Genomic DNA, 24,671 nt, shown 5'->3' with positions numbered 1-24,671 from the left:
ATGTTAGTCAGACATAGGCATCCCATAGTATAGAGGGACCTTAATGAAAATGTTAGTCAGACATAGGCATCCCATAGTATAGAGGGACCTTAATGAAAATGTTAGTCAGACATAGGCATCCCATAGTATAGAGGGACCTTAATGAAAATGTTAGTCAGACATAGGCATCCCATAGTATAGAGGGACCTTAATGAAAATGTTAGTCAGACATAGGCATCCCATAGTATAGAGGGACCTTAATGAAAATATTAGTCAGACATAGGCATCCCATAGTATAGAGGGACCTTAATGAAAATGTTAGTCAGACATAGGCATCCCATAGTACAGAGGGACCTTAATGAAAATGTTAGTCAGACATAGACATCCCATAGTATAGAGTGACCTTAATAAAAATATTAGTCAGACATAGGCATCACATGGTATAGAGGGACCTTAATAAAAATATTAGTCAGACATAGGCATCACATATATAGAGGGACCTTAATAAAAATATTAGTCAGACATAGACATCCCATAGTATAAAGGGACCTTAATAAAAATGCCATTATTCTTATGTTCTTGCCATGGTGATCATCATGAAAAACTTATTATGGCTACTGCACCCATCATGGCAACATCGGGTTTTCATGAAAAGAGTTCTGGTTGGTCCTAAATGAAACTAGTTCTGATCTGAGGCCCAATGAGGTTACCATTCAGCAGTTGTGTCAATCTTGATTCACTACTTATCCTTAATGGAGACAAAACAGTAAATTGAAAATCTTTTTATTGCAATTCTTCTTGAATGGATGGTTTTATCAGCATACGGTTTTCTTTATGCAGACAGTAGTTGGTCCTAAATCAAATTAGTGTCAACCTGAAATTTAATATTAATATGGGGTTTTCACCTGGAGACGTCTTATATCTTGTTTGCTTGGTCTTCAGTAAAAGATTTGTTGAGCTGTGGTCTAATATGACCACCATATTTTCTGTTAAATCTTTGTACTCACCATAGATAGAAAGTCATATCAACATTGGATTTTCAACAGAAAGCTAATTTTGATGTTTAGTTGGTTGGAAATTAAAATGGTGCTGATCAAATTTCAAATATGGCTGGCATGAAAGCTATCATGACATTGTAACTATTGCTTCTCAATTTGAATAAAAGGTCCTGCTGACATGGGGGTTTCACAAGTAGACTTATTGTCTTGTTGGTCATGAATTAAAATGATGTCAATCTAAGATCAAGATTTCAAAATCTTTTTATTACTTTTCCTCTCAAATCGATGGTTATATCAGCAATAGTTTTTTAACCATTGCTGTGACTTTTAGTTGGTTTTAAGTGGAAATGGTAAATCTCATTACTCCAGAATGGTTGGTCATATAAATATGGGGGTTTTCACTAGAAAGTTTCCAATAATGACCATAGTTTGAGCTAAATGAAAATAGTTTCACTGTTACATCCAGTGTGACCACCACAGTAACTAATTTCAAAATGTTATAGTTGAAGAATATCAAAAATGGTTTCAACACTCAGCAGTTAAAAAGAAGAAATGGTCTTGAATTTTCTTTGAAATTCTTTTAAAAGTAGAGCATCAGTCCCCTTCAAGGGACTCTAGTTTATTACAGCCATCATGTGACCTACTATTTCCAAAACTAATGACATATTTGGAAGTCTATAGCTTATGTTTACCATGAAAGTACATTTGGAAAGGCATTCGTATTTGTGTTTTCAAAAACACTGAATTAAAATTGTTAGTTTCTTTATCAGATTGCTGTCAATGAACATTCTGGGAATTGGAATGAAGATGCATGTAAGCTGTAAAAATATACTGTCAATATTATCAGTATTCATATTTAAAAATAACAAATCCTTTATAATATAAGTGTCACATAATATTCTTTTGGTATAAATATCTTCTCAGTTATTGATGCATTGCAATATATTTGTAGTTACAGGTATACTTCTCATCAGCCCATCTTTGCCAGAAGTTAACACAAGAGCCACACTATCATGCTATTCGGTTGAAACAAGCAGGAGTTGGTACCATAAGGGACTTTACAAGGCAACTTGCAACTACCAGAGATGTCTTCCGAATGCAGACCCTCAGAATGGTTATACATTCACTGCTGATAACGACAAAGCAGAAGTGACAATATCATCCCTGAATAGAACAAGAGATGAAGGTTTATGGACATGTTCAGCAGGGGTGAGCCAAAACATCACCCTTGAGGTTTATTGTAAGTAATTCTGTTGTATGCAGTTTTCTGAAGAAACTTGCAAATTTGTAGTTGTCATATCTCACTGATGCTGAGTATTTTTATAGAGCACGTACATTGTTATCTTCATGTGTTTTAAAGACAAGGCAATGATAATTTAAAATGGCTTCCTCATTCATGCTTATGGATTGAATTTGTAATCCAGCTCCTCTTGCTCTTTTCAAGGGAATCCTTATTTCAGTGTGGATAACAGTATAATAATTTGGATATAACTCTGGGGTTGGGGGTTGGGACAGTATTTCATCCAGATTGTTTCAGGACAATTTTTCTTTCAACGGTTTATACTACTTTAGATACTAACACACTGATATGATATATCCTGTTTTAAGTAACATTGTCATGATTGTTTTAATTACACCATTCAATAAAATAATTAAATATGTGCATACATTGTTCTTTCCCAGATTTGTGTTATGGACTTTAATCCATCCTTTTAACTAAATTATCAATGACTTGATATTGGCTGACAAAATGTGGCATGGATACAGCTGTTTACACTTTAAAAATTATATCTGGATTAGTTGCTCAGCTCCCCAAGATCAAAAGACATCTTTTGTGAGAAGCCTGAAATGAATAGAATATCAGAAGAAGTATGTGGTTGTTTGCTGTGACCCATGAACTGAAACTTCACCTGCCTTTACAGACATGTTTTGAATATTGAATGACCCCTCACACTATTGAAACGGGGTGTAACTTATATCTATTGTCAAAGACAATATTTTTTAAATTGAGAGATATGTTTAATTCACAGGCAAATGGATGAAGATATTGAACTATAGCTGTCACACTGGCACAAAGGGCGACTTCCATTTTTGTTCTAATAACACAGTTACTTTTCCCAACCATCCAGCATATGACTCGTTTTAACTGTATACCCTATCGATAAAAGTTGCTCACTTTTGAATTTGAAATAGACACCTTTGAGTTTCACTGTTAGAGTGACTGGAGTATGGAGTACAAGCAAGAAAAGAAATGTATACACATCAAATCACATTGATATTCCTTTACTTAAACAATATCTTCTGCATGAAGCAACAATTAAGTCTGCATAGAATGAGTGGTCATGGTAGATACGCACCAGGAACTGATTAAGACAGGGAGAAACCATTGTTTGGTTAGTAAAGACATGGCCACTGATTACAGAAGGCAACTGACCATTACAGGCTGAAGGTGAGTGACCATGACACACATACAGAAGTTGAGTGACTATTACATACTTACAGAGGGTGAGTGACCATACATACACACAGAAGGCAAGTGACCATTACATATGGGACATGTATATAGAAAATTTGCCAGAGAGGATATTATGTTAGCTATTATGAACAGGTGACTGCTGAGTAAAGGTGAGCATTAAAACAGGTTTGACTGTAGTGCAGTGGCCATTACAATTAAATGTATACTGGCATTTCATGTAAGTGCTTTTAAATATATTGGATTTGTTAGTTTTTATTTAGCCCCTCCACTCCCCTTCCAGCTCCATCCCATCTCCTAACTGAAGGTCACCGTAGCAGTCACTTTGGCATCCATTTAAGGTTTTTTGATAATGTATGTCTATCCACACCCTAGATTAGGATTTATGTCGTTCCAAGCCAATAAAAATGTAAGTTCTATACAAAGGTGTGTCTTTGATTGACAGAATGGGAACTTCTGGTGGTACAGACTATAACTGTATTAAACAAGTAATCTGCCTGTAATGCCGCAGGATTTGCGTGTGAATTTAGTTTTTGTTAAAGAATAATGATTATAACAGAATTCAGTATTGTAATGCTTAATTCATTTTAAAAAAAATAGTAATTACTACTACTACTTGTTGAATGAAGTGCATGAGATCGTGACATGTAGGTCTAAATAATAAATTATAGTAGACATAGGTATGTATGATACATAAAACATGTTAAATAAATATACTGTAATTACTTTTAACTTGTTATATGATGTGCATTACTATTCTTTTGGTTTTACACAGGGACAATAACCATTGACTGAATAAGTTAACAGATAAATTGTAAATAAAGTGTTATTGTCTATAGTAGTCATAGACAATAAGTTACCAGATAAAGTGTAAATAAAGTCTTATTGTCTATACTAGTCATAGACAATAAGTTACCAGATAAAGTGTAAATAAAGTCTTATTGTCTATACTAGTCAGAGACAATAAGTTACCAAATAAAGTGTAAATAAAGTGTTATTGTCTATACTAGTCATAGACAATAAGTTGCCAGATAAAGTGTAAGTAAAGTGTTATTGTCTATAGTAGTCATAGACAATAAGTTACCAGATAAAGTGTAAATAAAGTCTTATTGTCTATAGTAGTCATAGACAATAAGTTACCAGATAAAGTGTAAATAAAGTCTTATTGTCTATACTAGTCATAGACAATAAGTTATCAGATAAAGTGTAAATAAAGTCTTATTGTCTATATGAGTCATAGACAATAAGTTACCAAATAAAGTGTAAATAAAGTGTTATTGTCTATACTAGTCATAGACAATAAGTTACCAGATAAAGTGTAAGTAAAGTGTTATTGTCTATACTAGTCATAGACAATAAGAGCTTATGTTATTGGCCTGTCCTCCATCATCCATCTTTTGTCTGTCATCTCTTTGTTGGCACACATTTGTTAACACTACTCATCCTTAACTACTTGGATGACTGCCATACGATTTGTCTGGTCCTAAATGAAAATGGTATTGCTGGGAGATCCAGCATGGCCACCATGACAGCCGTCTTGAAAATCTCAGCATTGTTAGTCCTCTTAACATGAGATTTTTGATAAAAGACCTCTTTAGATATCTTGTTGTTCCCAAATAAAAATGATGCATACCTGGCATCCATTATATTTACCACAGCAACCATCTTAAAAATCTGATCACTACTTTTCCTGAAATGAAGTGAACCATTTGATTGGAACTCAAATACAATCAAACATTTGAACCTGAATACCTTTTGCATATGTTCAGTTATAAAATTAATATTTATTTTAGTTTAATTATGTTAAGTGCAAGTAAAGTCAATATTATCACTTCTTTTATTTATATTTTTTTAAATCCATTTTCTTCGAATATAATGACAGCTATGAGAGATCATGTCCTTAATTAGAATAAATCCATTTTGTGAAACATTTAGGGTGTTTGAAAATGTTTTATGCAAAAACACCAACCAAACTGGAGACTATCCAGTTTGGAGAGGCACATGGGGACACATTATAAAATGGGCAGTTCATCGTGCAATAAGTGATGGTCAAGGTTTTATCACAGAGTTGACTTGAGGCCAGTGAAGAAGCAATGGTCTGTAATCTCTTCTACACTTTGTTCCTTGGTTTTTGCATCCAGTTTCAGGGTTCATTCCTCCACTTGACTCCTCATACCTCCTGCACTGGATTTGGGTGCTTTCAGATGGGAACCCATATCTCCAATATGTTTCTTGAAGTTCTTAAACTCAATCATTGCATGCTATCTTCCTTGCTGAACATTTTGCGGACATCTTTCTTTCTGTACACTTTACAGAGACTATTGGATGATGTCACCAATACATCAGGACTATTGGATGATGTCACCAATACATCAGGACTATTGGATGATGTCACCAATACATCAAGACACATGCTATTGATTTAAATATTACTTTCTGTGGATTTTCCTCATATCCATATGGATTTTGCCTTGGGTTTATCAAAGGTCTTGCTGAATGATACCTAGATGCAGAGACATTATTTAGTGACCTTATTCCTTCAGTAGCCTCTAACAATATGTAGGATCAGCAACATTAGTCCCTGGACAGTCCTTGGCCATGTGGGGCCACCAAAAGGACTGTCAAATTCAATTAAGAACTTCCTTTTATCACTCTTCATCAAGATAGGGTTGCTGACAAGATCAGAACAGGAAACCCTAACCCTAACCCTAACCCAGATACCTCCCTTTGTGTTGAAGGGTGATTTGTTTTCAGCAATATTCACCAACACGGTTGGGTAATTTTTTGACTATCATAATTGGGTGGACTATATTTTACATTTTTGACTACCACAATTAGGACCCATGTCTGCTTGCATTCTAACCCTAACCCTAACACAAAAACCTAACCTAACCCTCTTACAAGGCAATTCATCATCACCTCATCATTATTATTTGCACCAAAGTGATGGCATTTATACATTTGGCCCAATTATCTTTTCCCAAAAGGTTGAGAAGCCATCCTCCAGTCAGTATTAGAACACTTTACTAAATACCATGCATGGTAATGAGGTTGGCATGTTTCCACCCTGGAGGACTATTTCTGGTTTGAGTTTGATCAAACGTGGAACATGTGTTTTTATCTTTCTTACGCACTAGTGACATGATCTTGCATCTGAACTGCAGAGATTTTTACACTTCTCAATTTACCTGATAAAATTTTGATCAGTATTGGAAGATGGGCATATTATTTCATGATCGCAAACATACTTGATAATGAGTGAAATCCACACATACTGCTATTAATAAGGTTGAAACCATAATTCAGATCCAACTTGATCAAGCTTTTAATACACAATCAAGGTCTTGGATGATCTTGATAATAAGTTAATGAGATGATCTTGTATCTCATGGACTGAGATTGTCAACACTACACATGATATTTGCTTAAAGTCATTTACAGAAAAATCAGTTATTACATGGATCCAGTAATAATCTATTTATGCAGTTGAATCCACCTCCTTTCAGAATGTAATTTAGTAATGTCAATAGAGATATATTGTTTTCAAGAGAGAGAGAGAGAGAGAGAGAGAGAGAGGGAGGGAGAGAGATAATAAAAGGTCTCAACTAACTGAGCCTCGCTCTTTAAATAAAGATATTATTAATCAAGTAATCATATATTTTACTGACTTAGATTATTACCAATCTGGAGACTGAATTAGATTCCATTTTATTCAGACTTGATAACTGAACTTATATCATCACAGCCAGCATTTAATGTACTGGTAATTGATCTGACTCACTTAACTTGTCACTTCTCTGGAGACCATTTTTTTTTCATTTGATTTTGATAAACTTGGTGAATTAGACTGTGAAATAGAGCTATGTGTAATAATAATTTTTACCTTTGGAAACAATTTGTTACAGTCAGTAGGGAAATATATATAATCTTTGTGAGATTATAAAGGTTTTGAGATAGTTTACATAAATTATGGGGGACCCTGAGTGGCTGAGTGGTCTAAAGTGCTCTCCGTTATGGATCACTGTTATCTCACCTCTGTCTGCATGGGTTCAAGTCTTGGATTCGGCCAATGTGGGTATGTAAGAAAGCTTGCCAGTAGCTTCTCGTGGGTCAGTGGTTCTTTTGGGGTTTTTCCCAGGTTCTTTCTCCCCCATTAATACTGACCACCATGTATAGCCTATCATGTGCTGAAAAATGGCGTTAAACCCTATAACAACATCAATAACCAGAAACCATGTATAGCCTATCATGTGCTGAAAAATGGTGTTAAACCCTACAACAACAACAACATTACATAAATTATGTTCTTTCAGTGCTCCAGAAACTTGCATCATAAGCTAGGTGAACAACATCAGGGCCAGTTGTTTAATTCCTTCTGTCGAACACAATTGTCACACATGACATTGTCATGGTGAAATGTGGGATGTATATTTGAATGTTCTGTTTTGAAAATAAATGACTTTTGAATTGAATTTAGGAAAATAAGTATTGCAACTATATATATATATATATATATATATATAGTTATATATAGTTATGTTGGTTTGTCAGCACTAGAACGTGGATGACAATTGTGTTCTCCCAGTTTTGTGGTACTAAGTTGGTCTTAGTATCCATTTTTGGTGTCTGGGTTGAATCTTGTTTCTGTGGAATATATCAGGCCATAGCATTTATGTATCAGTAACATTAAACTTCTGCTAACCAGTTGTTTGTTTTTTTCTATTCAATACAGCATTTCCAAGTGGCTTATCCTTTACTCAAGGAGGAGCAACAGAAGTAGACCTTAGTGAATCTCAAACTATCCTGCAATGCCTTACAGATGGATGCACATATCCTGCCCCGACTATCAAGTGGTACTTCCAGGTAACTGATGCTTCAAAGTTCATTATTGCTTTCACCAGAATTTCAGATGAGCACAGTGATTGTCTCCAAATTTGACATGCTTCTTTATCCAGTCTTCCACAATAAGGGCAGCACATGTCCAAAAGTTACTTTTTTATACCTTCTGCATTTCAATAATTTGCTATTCTTAACTAATTAAAAAGATTTTTGTATAAAGCTTGACATATTTGGACCATTTTTTAAAGGGGACATTCAGGTGTCAGGATCCTTGAGCTACTTGGGATACCGCAGTTTGCAATTGACTTTGCCATATTGAAAAAATTTTGAAACAGGAGAGGGGGATATTTCACATGACCCCCCCATAAAACTAGCACCATTCATGAGCCTATAGAAGATGACTGGGAATTTAAAATTTGAATCAAAGAAACAAGCATATCTATTTTCTTTAAGCATTTAATACAATTACAAACAAAAAAATAGAATTTGGTAGAATTAAGATATCAGATTTCAACATGTATATTCTGTCCTTTACCAAGACAGGTAGTACCTATTCTCAGAATGACACCATCTGTGGTCTTGACATGTGTAAAACGTGTAAAACACATGCAGGCAACCATCCAAACTGAGACTGAAGCAGACAAATGCAAATGACAAGTCAGAAAGTATGACAAATAGGAAACCCAACACAGTCTCAAGGTAGGACTGTAAAGCTCTGACTCAGAAAGTAGGACTGATTTTATATATATATATATAAAGATAATAAGGTCCACCAGGGGCAGTTTTTATGACTGTAAAATGCATTTTGCAAAATAATAAATACCAGCACATATTAACACTCTTATGTCATGATCCTACTTTGCACATATGACACCTGATGGTCATGCTAAATTTATATTTTTTCCATTTTAAAATAGAATTCCACTTTTCTCCCGATGAGAAAATTCACTTTTACAGGATATTCTTTTTTTAATCATCCCCTATCAGGTTGTTAAGAATGTTCATCCTGTCCCATTCTGCAATAATGCTTGTAAAGTGTTTGCTGTGTATATTCTTTAACACACGGTCATTGTAAAGAGTATTATGATTGATCAAAAATTCCTCCTCATCCATTACTTCTTACTCAATTTTATGCTTAATACAACCTGACTTGCTACCCTGTTGTATGGTTAATACAACCTGACTTGCTACCCTGTTGTATGGTTAATACAACCTGACTTGCTACCCTGTTGTATGGTTAATACAACCTGACTTGTTACCCTATTGTATGCTTAATATAACCTGACTTGGTACCTGTTTTATCATAAATATGATGCCACTTGTTATCTTGTTATATTATTCATCTGATGTCACTTGTTATCCTGTTATATTATTCATCTGATGTCACTTGTTATTCTGTTATATTATTCATCTGATGTCACTTGTTAGCTTAGAGCTATTAACTCTGAAAGATATTAGGCTTAAAATGACATGATTGAAAAATCTCTGTAATTTAAATATTAGAATAAAAGGTTATCATATGATAATCATGTGAAAGAGAACAATATAGACAATGAAACATATATAGATTCTTTGGAAATTTTTCACAATTTATAACCTGCCTTAATTGACAGCAAAGGTTTCTATTGGGGAACACTAATAGCATCTTAATAATTATACTATGCTAATGATATTCATATTTCTATTCATGTATGGTATAAAATGTGCAAGCTTGTTGCATTTTTAAATTTCCATTCTGACATTGTTTTATGGACAGGTGATACCTTTCTTTGTAATGACCTCTACCTGGCAACAGAGATTCAGCCAAAGATAGTACAAACAAGTCATGCCAACCCATACATTTATTTTTGTTTTGGATTGCTGTGTAAAAGATATCATTTTTTTCTTCTGTTCCAAAACTTAAACATACCAGATTGTAAGTATATTATAGAATGGGGGGTGGCATATAATTATGTGTACATCCATAAAATAATTGATAAATGTTGTATACAGATTTGTAGGCTATTACATTTTCTACTAGTGGTTCCATTTTATTCCTTTATGATACTAAACTGTATTCTGATTCTTGCTATTTACAGGATTTTGCAACACACACTCTCTACAAAGATACAGGGACACAGGTAACAGGTGGAAACTGTACTTCACCAGAGGAGTTATACACCAGCAGTCTTGTTCTACCACTTTATACCATTTGGCAGGGTAACATAGACAAGAATGTCACACTCTCCTGTGGTATAGAATATTCAGATGTTTCCAGAAATGTATATTCTCAACAGTCAAGGCAAATAAGATATGCAGGTAAAATGACTCCTGCATTGATTTTTTTTAAACCCTGTCCTGTTTCAGAGTAATAATTTTTACTGTCAATTTGTCCATGGAGGCACATTGGCTCAGTGATTTGTATGTTGGATCAAAAGGGTGTGGGTTTGGATCCTGCCATCAGACCAAACTGGGTCATGGATCAGCTTTTGTCGTTGTTAGGCAAGGCACTTTACTCAGATTGCACTAAATAATCTACTTATGTTTCTCTGCCATAAAGCACTAAACCAAACCATTTGTCCATGTACATGTCCATCCATCTGTCCAAAAGTCACTTCTTTTGAATGCTAACACTTTTTTCAATCAGCATAAGCATGGAAGCTGTGTTTGAAAATTAGCTGCAGCTTCTTTAGTTTGTATAGCATCAGACTTAATCAATAACTGGTTTGTGAGACTGAGAAAAAACTAAAACTGAAAAATGTAAACTATTTAAAATTCTGGAACAATATAAAGAAAGTAGGACTTGCAAAAGACAAGATAAAACAATAAAATGGGCACAGCATCCGTAGAATTATACAGGTTATAGAGTAACAACTTCTCATGATTTTATCAGGTTTTGGTATAAAAATATGCAAGATACAAAATTATTGAATTAACTCGAAATAGAGTGGTGCATGACTCTTTAATAAGAATTACTTGTATCTTTGGTGTTTTAGTTTCTGCTTTACCAGAAACTATAGGGGCCTCGAGTGGCCGAGTGGTCTAAAGTGCTCTTTGTTACAGATTTCTGCCATCTCACCTCTGTCTGCATGGGTTTCAGTCTTGGATTCAGCCAATGTGGGTATGTAAGAAAGCTTGCCAGTAGCTTCTCGTGGGTCGGTGATTCTTTCTGGGGTTTTCCCGGGTTCTTCCTCCACCATTAATACTGGCCGCCATGTATAGCCTATCGTGTGCTGAAAAATGGCGTTAAACCCTATAACAACATCAATAACCAGAAACTATTTGCAAAATACAAGATATTTTACGATGGAGTTTTATATACAGTTGAAGCTATATATTTTATATTATATTATATTATATTATAAATATATATATATATATATATATATATATATATAGAGAGAGAGAGAGAGAGAGAGAGAGAGATTTCTCTAGAGAAAAAAATAGAAAAAACAAAAATACTTTGTAAAATATAGTTCTTCTCATAAATATGTCTGTTTGAAACAATTAAATTCCAAATGTTGAAAAGTTTTATTTATAGCAACATTTTCTTATAAGACATTTTGTCATTTTTTTTGTACTGTAGTGGTGACCCAGAAATACATTGTGATGGTGCATTTGAACTACCAGTCGTAAATCTCTTTCATTTAATATAAACTTACACACTCACCCCATAATGTAATATTTTTGTTAAGAATAAAATATGAGAAACAGAACGACACAAAATTAGTACAAAGACAAAACTAACCATATTACACAGAATGAAAGGATGTTTATTCACACTGTAAATACATGTTGCAGTGCATGGTGTATAATAAGTAAGAATTACATATCACACAGCAAATAATCTTTCAAATTGCACTGGATCAAGTTGGTCAGGAAAAATTGTATATGAAATACAAACTAACAAACAAGTCAGTAAAATTAGTGTGAACCAGTCTGGACACAAAACTGTTGTGAACCAGTCCAGGCAATTTCAGAATCTGCTGATTCCTTTTCAAAGACTAGACAAAAGTAAATCATAATTACTAATTCTACTTAATGCTTGCATGTGGATATTAACAAAATCAAAACAAGAAAAAAATAAAATATGACCTGAGTTTTTGTGGCATTCCTTGTTACAGTGAATATTATATTTATGCTTGGAAGATGGAAAATAAAAGGACATATTAAGCAAGTTGGTCAGCAGTGAAAAGGCAACATGGAGGACTAGCCAATAATATTCATCATTTTTTATTAAAATTCACTACTGAAATTTCAAACACTAAAACATGAATTGCCACAATTATTTCAATCCAACTGGCAAACATCAGTACCTAACCCATCCTAAACACTTCCATCGGTCAAGAAGTTAGAATATTAGAAGTGCAGAGAGCAAGGGAGTATTAAAAGGGAACTAATTCATTATGTTCCACCAGAAAACACTCTAGTAGATTGTATATACACTGGTTAACCATTGAATCAGGTGAACTACTTAAAACGGTCTCTCCAAACAAGTTTTAGCATTTATATAGACTTTAAAGATTTAAGACAAATTTTGCAAAGTTAGGATCTGTAATAAGTAGTTTATGCAATGTATTAGCAGATTCACTACATAAAAAAAAAAAACCTACCCCAGAGAAGACAAAAATGACTTAAAAAAAAGATAACACCCCACTTCCTGCAATACTTGGTGTGATTGCTAGCTCAGACAGACATGTTATTGTTAGAAACCAATATCTTACCAGATGAGACGACAAAATAGATAAATCTAGCCATCAGGTTATAACCTCTAGTACATGCATCATTAATCATAGTGTCTCCATTCAATGGGAGCAAGATGGCTTATGCAGACACACACAGATTATTAATTTTAGATACTCATTAGTTTAAAACATGTTAAGCACAAATACCGAAATCCTTTTTGGTATATCTATATATATATATATATATATATATATATATATATATATATATATATATATATAGCTTCCTTTTCTTATTACCTGTATTTGCTGGACAAAATAACCATCAGTTCAAAGGCTTTGACCAGTGCATACTTGGACTAATTGGACATCTGTCATAAAATTATTCAGATATCATTATATCATATTATTGTTGATCCATTAAACTGTCAAATAAACACATGAATAAAGTAAAATTCAAAGGCAGCTGTGTCTAGTTTAGAGAGTACTCCTTTGTTAGACAGTCAGTAAAGGTTTCTCTCACTAAGCTTGATTTGAAAGTTAGGTCTTTTTTACAGTTTCATTTGTCAAACAGTGAAAAGAAATGGTGATCAAGCATGAATGCTCAACTGCCAGAAGTTTATACCAATCACAGTCAAGTTGGTCAAATGGGATTAAAGAAGGGCTTTAGCTAATTTAGATTTCAAAGATCAATTCCCACTAAGATATTTGTTTCTTATTCTGAATGTGAGAGCTTGTCCTGCTGTATATGACAATAGGAAATTACCTCCTGGTATCTCTCTTGGCATCCGTCCGTCTACGAGAGACGATGGCATAGCTCCAAAGTACGCTTTTGCTTATCCTTCTTTTTAGCTCTCTTTTCAGCTTGCTTTATTCTTCTCTTTTCCTCTGCGTTTTGAACTCCCTGCCTGACAGCTAGACGCCAGCTGGAACGGTTGTTTGCACAACTGGTATACAAATTCATATATTTAATATCTTTGTATCTAATGCAAGAGGTCCCCATCTCGAACCTACTTTCAGTGTCAAGCATGGCGTATCAGCAAGGATGTTCAAAACAAAACTGTGATGCAGGCAAAATGTTCATACTCTCAATGAACTTATGAAACTAAATCTTGTTGTGTTGATATTAAAGATTTTAATCTGATACTGGTTGTAGGAAGTGGAATGCAATGGATCTGTTACAAAATTGACATTTACCACCACGGAATAAATGCATTGCAACCAAACAAAAATAAACTTTTGGAATTACTTAATTTGTGGTTCCCTACAGAAATCTCCAGGGATATACGATCCATAACAGGAACAGTTTGAAATGATCCATATTGCCAAAACAGTTTAATAAATATAATATATAGATCCCAACTGGTGCATGATATCCAAGCAAACCTAACAACTTCATTACCATCTACTGCATTACAACTGGACAAGTGCTTGTGTTTATTACTTGACAAACATGCCCCAACAACAAAGTGCAGATTATCAATTCAGAAGTGTTCTCAATGGTATAGTATTGTTAGGGTCCAACTGCTAAAAGAGACCGCCGTAAAACTGAGAGGCTTTGGCTTTCCACCAGACTCACTATTCATAAGCAGATATATGAAGCTGATTAAAAGAATGTCACAAATGTAGTCCATGCAGTGAAATCAGCCTACTAAACTACTCAAGTCACATAAAGATCCATCTGCACAGAGCTCTTCAAGATTATAAACAAGCTAATGTCAAGGAATAAACATCAATTCCAATGATCTTCTCTCCATTCAACCTTCCAGACCTGTTTGCAAAGTTCAGTCCATTAGAGATAAGCATGACAACACAATTTCAGTTGACTCATTGTCACCATACACTTGTGATACAGAAATATCCGTGGCAACTTTTAAAAGCATTTGACCTGTCTCTACTTATTTGGTACATACGGTTGTGATGAAGAGTGCCCCAAAGTCATGTGAACTCGATCTGATTCTGACATCACTGCTGCTTGCCACTGCTTTGATTTTAATATTGTCTTCACTAACTGATGTTATCAACACATCTGTCTCATCCAGGAAATTCTTATCGTTTTTCAAAACTCATTATAGAGCTTCTGCTGAAGAAACCGACACTTGCTCCTAAAGTATTAAAGAGTTATTGCCCTGTTTCTAACATAACATTCATTTATACAATTCTTAGAAAAATTTGTTCTCTCCCCGCTTGAAACTCGTCTAATTCAAATCTATTTAGCAATACATTATGCGTATTGCCCCCGCCATGAAACTGTCCTTCTGAGAGTAGTTAATGACCTCACAGCTTTGGATAGTGAAAAAATTACAGTCCTCACCCTCCTTGAATTGTCTGTGGCATTTCACTTAATAAACCATAATGTATTACTTTACTGTCTCTAGCATGTATTTGGTATTCATGTTACAGCCTCACATTGCCTTGTTCAAGTCCTACTTAGCCAACAGGACACAAATTGCAGCTGTAAAAGGGAAACATTCCAGCCTAGTTGATCCAAAAATTGATGTTCCACAAAGCTCTGTTTTCAGCCCCATTCTCTTCATTCTCTACACTCAGCTGCTTTCAGTTGTCATGGACTGACATCAGGTGTCTCATCAGCTGTCTGCTGATGACACTCAAATATACAAATCTAGCAGACCAACTGAAGTTGAGGCCACCATCCAGTGTGTAGAGAGGTGCATTTCTGATGTGAAGTCATGGATTACATGTAACAAGTTGCAAATGAATGATGATAAAACTCAAGCCATCCTGATTACCACAGAAAGACTTTCTCATTCACATCCTTTACATCAAAACAAAAAGTATCAGCAATTCTAACATTAAGTTTGAACAGTCAGTACAAAACCTAGGTGTCACTCTCAAGACTACACTTTCATTACTCCAACATGTAATGAACATACACAAGGTTGCATATCTGGAGCCGAGATGCATCAAACTTTATTCACAATTGTCTTTCAATAGATGCCACAAAAACACTTGTGTACTCCTTAATACTTTCAAGACTGGACTATTTTAGATCAATTCTGTCTGACTCCTCTGAGTATCTACTGCAGAAACCTTTAAAAGGTACAAAACATGGCATCCCACATAGTTCCTTAATCTACGAAGGAGAACACCTCCCCCAACTCTGCAACCTTTACTGGCTACCAAACACATGATACATTTCATGGACTGGCTCCAGTTCGTTATACCTGTCTAACATCCCCCATGTGTACAACTCATTTAGAATCTTAAACTCCTCTACCAGCACTAGTATTTTCATTGTTTCCAATGTGGAAACAAAGTTATATTGACCATGTTCTTTTGTGTGCCAAGGCCCAACTACGTGAAATAAATTGCCCATAGATTTTATACACAAGGACACTGTGATCTCGTTTAGATGTGTGCTTAAAATTCACCTATTTTGACCGCAAGAACAAACTTAAAGACTTAATAATGTATACTTCCTTAATTATTGTCAGCATGTTTTTATTTTGTAATTGTTTGTTTTTGTAATCTCTTTGTTTTATATTTTGTATGTGCTATCTAAAATTATAAAGTGCTCTGAGATTCTAAAGATTATGTAATAGCTTCACATTATTGTTATTATTATTATTATTATTATTATTATTAGTAGTAGTAGTAGTAGTAGTAGTAATGTTAATGTTATTGTTATTATTTACTTTAACAATAAGCGAGTGTGAATTATTTAAAGAATCTTTTCAGTTAGGGTTACTGAGGCAGTTGTACAACAGAACAACCAGAACATAACAGACATATTGAATGTAACAGCTGGAGTACCAGTAACCATGACCTGTTTAACAGGGACAAGTAGGCCACCTGCAGTCATTGTCTGGTATCTAGGATCTCAGTCAAAGGACAGTGGAGCCATTTGGAACTTTACTCCTACTGATGCTGACCACAATGGGACATTCTACTGCCAGGTGTACAACACTGACCAAAATAAAAAAATTGATTCCAATAAAGCCAGGCTGTATGTCGGAGGTAAATGTAACAAACCATCTAGCTATTTTTGTTGTTCCTCAGATCCATTTGCAGGTTTAATAGCTCAATACAGAAGTGCTTCATACCTATTTACTCTTCAACCCAGCAGTTGTCAAAGTTAGTCATGGGAGGGCAGAAGCTGTGTTGTGAATAGTTGGTTGAGTATCAGATATATAATGCAAGGGTCTTGGGTTTCATTACCTGTCTTGGCCAGTCAGGGTTAGGGTTAGGGTTAGGGTTAAACCTAACCCATAATGCAAGGGTCTTGGGTTCAGTACCTGTCTTGGCCAGCCAGGGTTAGCTACAATGGTGCGTATATGGGAAACAAACTTGGCACACATTTCCTTAGCATGATATAGCCAGTGTTTTAAAACTGTCATACAAACACAAAGAATGCCATACAAACTAAATCATCTGTTTTTCATATCGAGCCCACACATTTGTTTTTGCATATCATTCATCTTTTTCCACAGAGAAAAACTGCATATAACTTGTGTTCCTATATGTGAGCAATCTTTATGGATTTACAAGCTGTTTACTTTTTTCTTCCCAAGACTCAAGACTGACTCAAGATTGAAGCTGTACTGAAATTCTTCCCAACTTAATTGACTTAATCTGGAATGTACACTTGCAGTAAAGATAAGTGATTTGTAAAATTGAACTTAAGATTCATGATTGTCAAGCTTTCCATGCAATTTTGTATACATATGCAGCTACAATTGTCTGCTGCAGTTGTACTTATTACTAAAATCCAAATAAATTTATCTTCGAAGTGAATTTATGTTATGATCCTGGACCCATTTTCCTTCCATCAACATGTGCTAGCTACCATTCTGGATTTCATGTTTTTGATTTATCAAACTTAAATTATGTATATCATCTACATATTAGAGAATTTCAAAAATATGATCTTATCTATGCATATTAACGAGTTTGTTATGGATCTGATTGGTTGAACTGAATAGCTAAGCTACATCTAATTGGCTAAGCTTGTTACCTCTCTGGAGTCCATTTCTGATTTAGTTTTGATCAAAGTTTAGAATATACATTAAAGTTACCCTATGCTAAAAGATTTTAATGCATGTATTTTGACTTTCTTTGTGTAACCAGAAGCAATTTTTGAAGTGATAATTGTCAAGTATTCCATGCATGTTTGTATACAGATGCATTTGCAAATTTCTGCTACCATTTCTTTATAAGTGAAACTGAAATGTATTCTGTTTCCAAGTCAGCCTATGATATGGCCCTGCACCAGTCGTATGCTTAGTACCATTCTGGAGGTCATGTTCTTGATGCACATGAGACATACACTATACTTGGCCATACTTGGAATACATGACCTCAAGGTAGATTAGTTCTTAGCTAATTGTGTTGCCCTCTTTAAATAAGGTCATTATTGGTATTATTATTATTATTACTATAGGTTTACATCATCAAGATGTCTGAGGAGCTTGATCATGCTCTAGCTCAATGCATATTAATGAGTTGATCTTTATATCTGATTGGCTGAGCTGATTAGCAAAGTGTTATGTATACTTGACTTATTTTATATTTTATTTAATTTAATTGTTTGTTTATTAGTTTTAAATTTTAAAAAGATTCCATTACATGCTATTGTAATGTAACTTTATTTACTGGATTTGAGATTTCCATGAAATTCAGTTCAGTTTGACCTGACTGTTTTTTGTAAACACTAATAATAGGAACTTTGTATCTAATGCTGACCTAGTTCATAACCTTGATTCAGAAATCAGTGAGAGTTGAAGTAAACAATTTTGGAAAAAAACTTTTCTTAATTCTTTCTTAGAATAAGATTCATAAAGTGAAATCAAGGCCATTCTTGGAGTACGTGACAAAAAATGTATCAGTTAGGTTTTTCCGGAGGATTGACCCACATCCGGGCATCTGTTTTGTGCTGTAGCTAGATTTATTATTGATGTATTGAGAAAGAATAGTCATACTTTGCCTCAACACTAGAGAAGTCCATGTGTTTTCTGTTGTGACCAGTTTCTTTTGGGCTAATTATTTTGTTTTCTTCAAATTATTTGGATTCCGAGAGATTATTTTTCCCTGGAAATATTTGTGCTCTAAATTGATTCTTATCAAAATTTACAAAGAATTAAAACACTGGAATATTATTTTCTTTGATTCAACAAAAAACATCAGTATGATGCTGACCACAGCATATGTCATCTCCTTCCATTTTGGATTTCATTGGAATTCAAACTCAGTTTTATTAGGACATTTTATTACTAGGACTTCTATTTTTTAATTCTTGGATTATTCTCGGATTATTTTTGGATTTGATTCATAAAACCATAAGTTCTTTTTCACATTTTTACCTTGTGTTCCTAGGGAAATTAATTATTTGTTAAATTTTGCAAAGCTTGTTGTCTTCACCCTTTTCTTGTTGCATTTTATGAGAGCCTAAATGTAACAAAAACTACATCTGATTTGCTAAACTTATTACCTCTCTGGAAGCCTTGTTTTTTTTCACTTTTGACCAAACTTTGAATGTATCATGATGTACAGTTGCCAGGAGTTTAAAGTTTTCCATGCATGTATTGTTGTTGTTGTTGTTGTAGGGTTTAATGCCATTTTTCAGCACACGATAGGCTATTCATGGCGGCCAGTATTAATGGTGGAGGAAGAACCCGGGAAAATCCTGGAAAGAACCACTGACCCACGAGAAGCTACTGGCAAAGTTTCTCACATACCCACATTGACCGAATCCATGACTGGAACTACTCGGCCACTCGGGGCCCCTTGCATGTATTGTGAATCTTGTGAATTATCAGTAATGATGAAAGTACTCAAAACAACTAATTGTTACTTAAATCTAGTTAACCAGAAATAGTGTGTGTAAAATGAGCATGTCTGGTCAGTATAGGTTATGTTAAAGGTATTATCAGTTATAATTACATCAGGGTTATAATTACATCATAGTTATAATTATGTCATAGTTATAATTACATCATAGTTATAATTGTGTCATATAGTTGTAATTACATCATAGTTATAATGACATTATAAGATGCATGAAATCTAATCAAACTCCATGCAGCTCTCAGTCTGTAATGCATAGCATTATCTCTATGCCACATCAGTACATACAGCCATATAAGCTGTTACTGAAATCGCTGGTAGGACATTGTGCTTATTTACAAAAGGTACAGACACTATAATAAATGCAGATTGCATCTTGTTGTACATCTTAAAAAAATGCACTTTATAGAAAATTAATACAGTATAGTTTAATAAATACACATCACAAGAGCATATTGCAGTTTGATGCTAGATCCCAAATATAGAGAAAATAAAGTGATGTTGAATTGGTAGATCCTGTGTACATTTTTATCTTCCATGTTATTAATGAAGAGAGAATGTAGTCACATCATTATGTAAATTACTTTTCATTTCATTCATCTTATCTTTTATGTAGAGATACTATTCTTGTCACTGTCTAAATCATTATGCATGATAAGAGGAAAATGAAATTAATTGAAATCTCCACACTAGTAGTCACCATAGGTATAAATCCATGTAGCAATGGTAATACTAAATATTTTTAACTAGGTATATAAATGCTGTATTAAAGTAAAAATTACAATGCCATACTTTATTTGGGGATCTAAATTTAGAATACCATATTTTAACTGGGGATCTGTATTTACAAGGTACTACATTAACTGGGGACCTGTATTTACAATGCCATACTTTATCTGGGATCTGTATTTTCATTGCCATACTTTAACTGGGGATCTGTATTTGCAATGCCATACTTTTTATGCACATCTGTATTTACAATGCCATACTTTATCAGGGCATCTGTATTTACAATGCCATACTTTATCAGGGGATATCTATTTACAATGCCATACTTTGTCAGGGGATCTGTATTTACTATGCCATATTTTATCTGGGGATATGTATTTACAATGACATACTTTATCTGGGGATCTGTATTTACAATACCATACTTTATCAGGGCATCTGTATTTACAATGCCTTACTTTAACAGGGGATATCTACTTACAATGCCATACTTTACTTGGGGATCTGTATTAACAATGCCATACTTTATCTGGGGATCTACATTTACAATGCCATACTTTATCAGGGGATATGTATTTACAATGCCATTTTTAACTGGAGATCTGTATTTACAATGCCATACTTTATCTGGGGATCAGTATTTACAATGCCATACTTTATCTGAGAATCTGTATTTACAATGCCATACTTTATTTGCATAATTCACAAGCAGTTATGTTTTTATGATATTAGATAAATATTGCACACATTTTTAGTGCCCAGTGATTCAGTACAGCTGAGGAATGGCACAGCATTAACTTTGTATGAGGGACAATTGGCTTTACTAGTTTGTGAGACTGGTGCATGCCGACCAAGTGCTGCCATCTATTGGATGAAGAATGGCATTGACATTATGGATTCCCCTACTGGTGTTACTGTAATTAATGTAGGCAATGATCTGTTTACTAGTATGGGAACTCTGACCTACACAGGACAAAGAGGGGACAATGGGAAAAGTTTGACCTGTCGAGCATACAATGGATTGGATAGTGGCCTGATGTCAGGGAGCTTGACTGTCACCATTTACTGTAAGTTCTACAGTTTTGCCTCTTCCGTCACCAAATAATCTAATTTTAAAAAAGTGTATTGATAATTGAAGGCTTTGGATTTTAATTCCTTGTGAGTTACACTGAGATGTTTTCGTATATAATGTACTGTGTAACATTCAAAAAGGTGTAATGTTTTCAAGGGCCAACTGTTGAATCCACATTTAAAAAATGTGTACTGTTTTAAAGGCCTATTGAAGACTTCAAATATCAGAAATGTGTAGTGTTTGTAAAGGCATTCTGAAGACTCTGAATATAAAAAATATATAGTATTTGTAAAGGTCTACTGAAAACTTCAAATATCAAAAGATGTAATATTTGTCAAGGCCTAATGAAAACTCCAGATATAAAAAGTGTATAATGTTTATAAAGGCCTACTGAAGACTTCAAATATAAATAATGTGTTTGTCTGTAAAGGCCTACTGAAGACTCCAAATATCAAAAATGTGTAAGGTTTGTAAAGGCCTACTGAAGACTCCAGATATAAAAAATGTGTAATGTTAATAAAGGCCTTCTGAAGACCAAACATATCACAAATGTGTAATGTTGTAAAGGCCTACTGAATACTTCAAATATAAAAAATTTATAATATTTCAAGGCCTACTGAACACTCCAAATATCAAGTTATAAAGGCCAGAGATGAGATTTTGTGTGAAAACCAGTTTTATTCTAAATAAACAAGATTGATTAGCAATGGACACTTAGAACTTATTGAGAACAGCAACTGATAAAGGACCTTTTTAGGCAAATAAGTTAACAGTATGAGAAATGGCTTTTGATTTCATAAACTACACTGCGACATAAGCATTAAATGTGGATTATGTTAATATTAACACATGATTAAATAATAATAATACTAATAATAATAATAATAATGATTAAATACTGCTACTACTATTATTACTAATATTATTATTTTTATTAAAAACTGGTTACCACAATGCTTTCAGAATACTGTTTAAAATACATTCTATGGTTCAACATTTCAGTATTCTAACACAGTGTATTCACTGCTGCATCATCATCATCAGCTGTGATCAGCTATTACTGGCTGATTCCCCATTATACCTGAGCACCATACTGATGCTGACCAGTCACTACCAGTTAGTGGTAGGCAGCCAGTTCTTGTCCTCAAGCTTCATCCATATAGAGCTGGACACTCTTTCAGCATTTTATTCCTAGTGTTAGAACCACAATTTTGTAGTTTTTCCATTAATTCCTAGGACACTGAACATCTTCCTGGCTGATTGAGCATGAAACCTTTTAATTCCCACCTCTCCTGGGAACATAAATGAACTCTATCCCCTGCTCTTGCATGTCTCCATCAGCTCACCATTCTTGGTCGACTTTGATGAAGCTGGACACACACTTCCTCCCAAGGTACAGTCATCTCAGAGGCCACCAGATTCTTCCTAAGCTCTAACTCAATAAATTAGCAACATCTGTATGCAGAGATGTCTGGACAATTTCTAGAAACACCAATATATTCCCAAGATCCATATGCATGTTCCAACTCTATGATTCATTGATTCCCATCCACTGTGGTGAGGTGTTACTGGTATTGCTCTCTTTGACACAGTTGATAAATCTTGGCCAGATGATTGGTGCAGGTGTTTTCATCTTCCTTCTCACCCTCTCCAAGGTGTCTTTTAGCTTCTCAGAATACCCTTTTATCTGTACCAACCTTGTAAATGTGAAGTCTGGCATGCTGATAAGATGTGAGATAGGCTCCCTCTTAGCACAGAGAGGATATGCAGGATTCTCAATGGGGCCCCATCTGCTGAAGTTTGTTGGAGATGGCAAAAATCATACACTGATCTCAGTATAAACTGGATCCAGATAGCTCAGAGCAGGTTTTTCACACTAAGTCCTTGTACTGGAGTCTACTTTCTGCTGATTGAACTGTATTGGAAACTGTAACTTTCTACCAGTCCTGACTTAATATGTACAGCTGCAATCTTCTTGTTCTGCATGTATTTTAGCATACTTAGTACCTTGCTTTGGCTGCCTAATTTGTTCTTCCACCACTGACCTCAATGGCAGAACATTACAGACATAAAATAGAGCCCAATTACTGATTATGATGGTGGGTTCCAAACCATTTGCTCAGGTACTTGATGGTTCTTTTGTCTTTAAGATCTCCACAGTTTTTATTGCTATCTTGTATATCATCAACGGCCAGACTAGTCTAGACAGTAGTCTGTTCAATACATCCATGCCTTTGAATTTCCTGGAAACTCCTGATTTGTCAATTGTCTGCATCCCTTCTTGTGCCTGGTTCAAAGCATTTGTTCTTGATAGGGTCATAATCTTTGTGCAAGCCCACACACTGTCTGTTGTCCAGTACTGAAAACGTCCATGTTCACAAATACAGAGTAGTATAATTGAGATGGTACAGTATGTGATGATCCCTCCTTCCAATGCAATCCATTAAATTGTGAACTTCTTTGATGTAAAGTATAGCTGGATGTTGCTGTATTACCTACAGATTAACTGCTTTACACTTTCTGGTATATGGTAATGGTCAAGAGATAATTCAGTACTCTCGTTGGGCATTTAACCATAGGCTTTGGCAAGATCCAACCATAAAATTGCAAATCATCATCTTGAATTCTGGCTTCTCTGATCTGTTGATTTATGGCACTTACATGTTCAGTACAACTAGTAAATCCTGGGACTCCTCCTTCCATGTATTGATAAACTTGTTGCTTATCACATGCTTGACATTCTCTTGCCAAGACTGAGAATATCCTTCCTTTTACATTCAGTAATGTTATCATTAGGAATCCTTGATTGGTACCAAGCAGCCATCAGCATCCCGCAAATAAATAGGGATCCTCCCTTTCTTCCATATCACCTGCATCAGTCCCCATGGATGCCTAAGTAACTTTGGCACATCTTATATACCCTGTAGAGGATACCCCTTGGTCTTGGGGCCAGCACTAGACCTAGCTTTCCTTCTGATTTTGCACATTTTTTTTTCAGGAGGTAGGCCTCCCCATTCATAGGGCACACGATGGTGACCCTGCAAGTATGCTCTTTGGGAAATCTCCCATATCATCTTCTATGTGAGTGTCATAATGTGTTTGTTTTAAGAACA

General features: G+C 34.7%; 1 protein-coding gene across 1 annotated transcript in view; it reads left to right on the top strand.

Moving 5' to 3' along the window:
* The first annotated feature begins 1,907 nt into the window (after window positions 1–1,907).
* Window positions 1,908–24,671, top strand: part of LOC149802454 (nephrin-like) — a 69,671-nt gene continuing 46,907 nt past the window's right edge. The window contains exons 1-5 of the mRNA XM_089951512.1: window positions 1,908–2,217; window positions 8,183–8,313; window positions 10,368–10,587; window positions 16,653–16,931; window positions 21,242–21,553. Of these exons, the coding sequence (XP_089807638.1) occupies window positions 1,908–2,217; window positions 8,183–8,313; window positions 10,368–10,587; window positions 16,653–16,931; window positions 21,242–21,553 (1,252 nt within the window). The remainder of the gene's footprint in view (window positions 2,218–8,182; window positions 8,314–10,367; window positions 10,588–16,652; window positions 16,932–21,241; window positions 21,554–24,671) is intronic.

Source organism: Sinohyriopsis cumingii, chromosome 3, assembly GCF_028554795.1.
Source record: "Sinohyriopsis cumingii isolate HCF-2022 chromosome 3, ASM2855479v2, whole genome shotgun sequence".
NCBI lineage: Eukaryota > Metazoa > Mollusca > Bivalvia > Unionida > Unionidae > Sinohyriopsis > Sinohyriopsis cumingii.
Note: the sequence above shows the minus strand (reverse complement) of the source record. Positions and strands in the feature narration are given on the sequence as shown.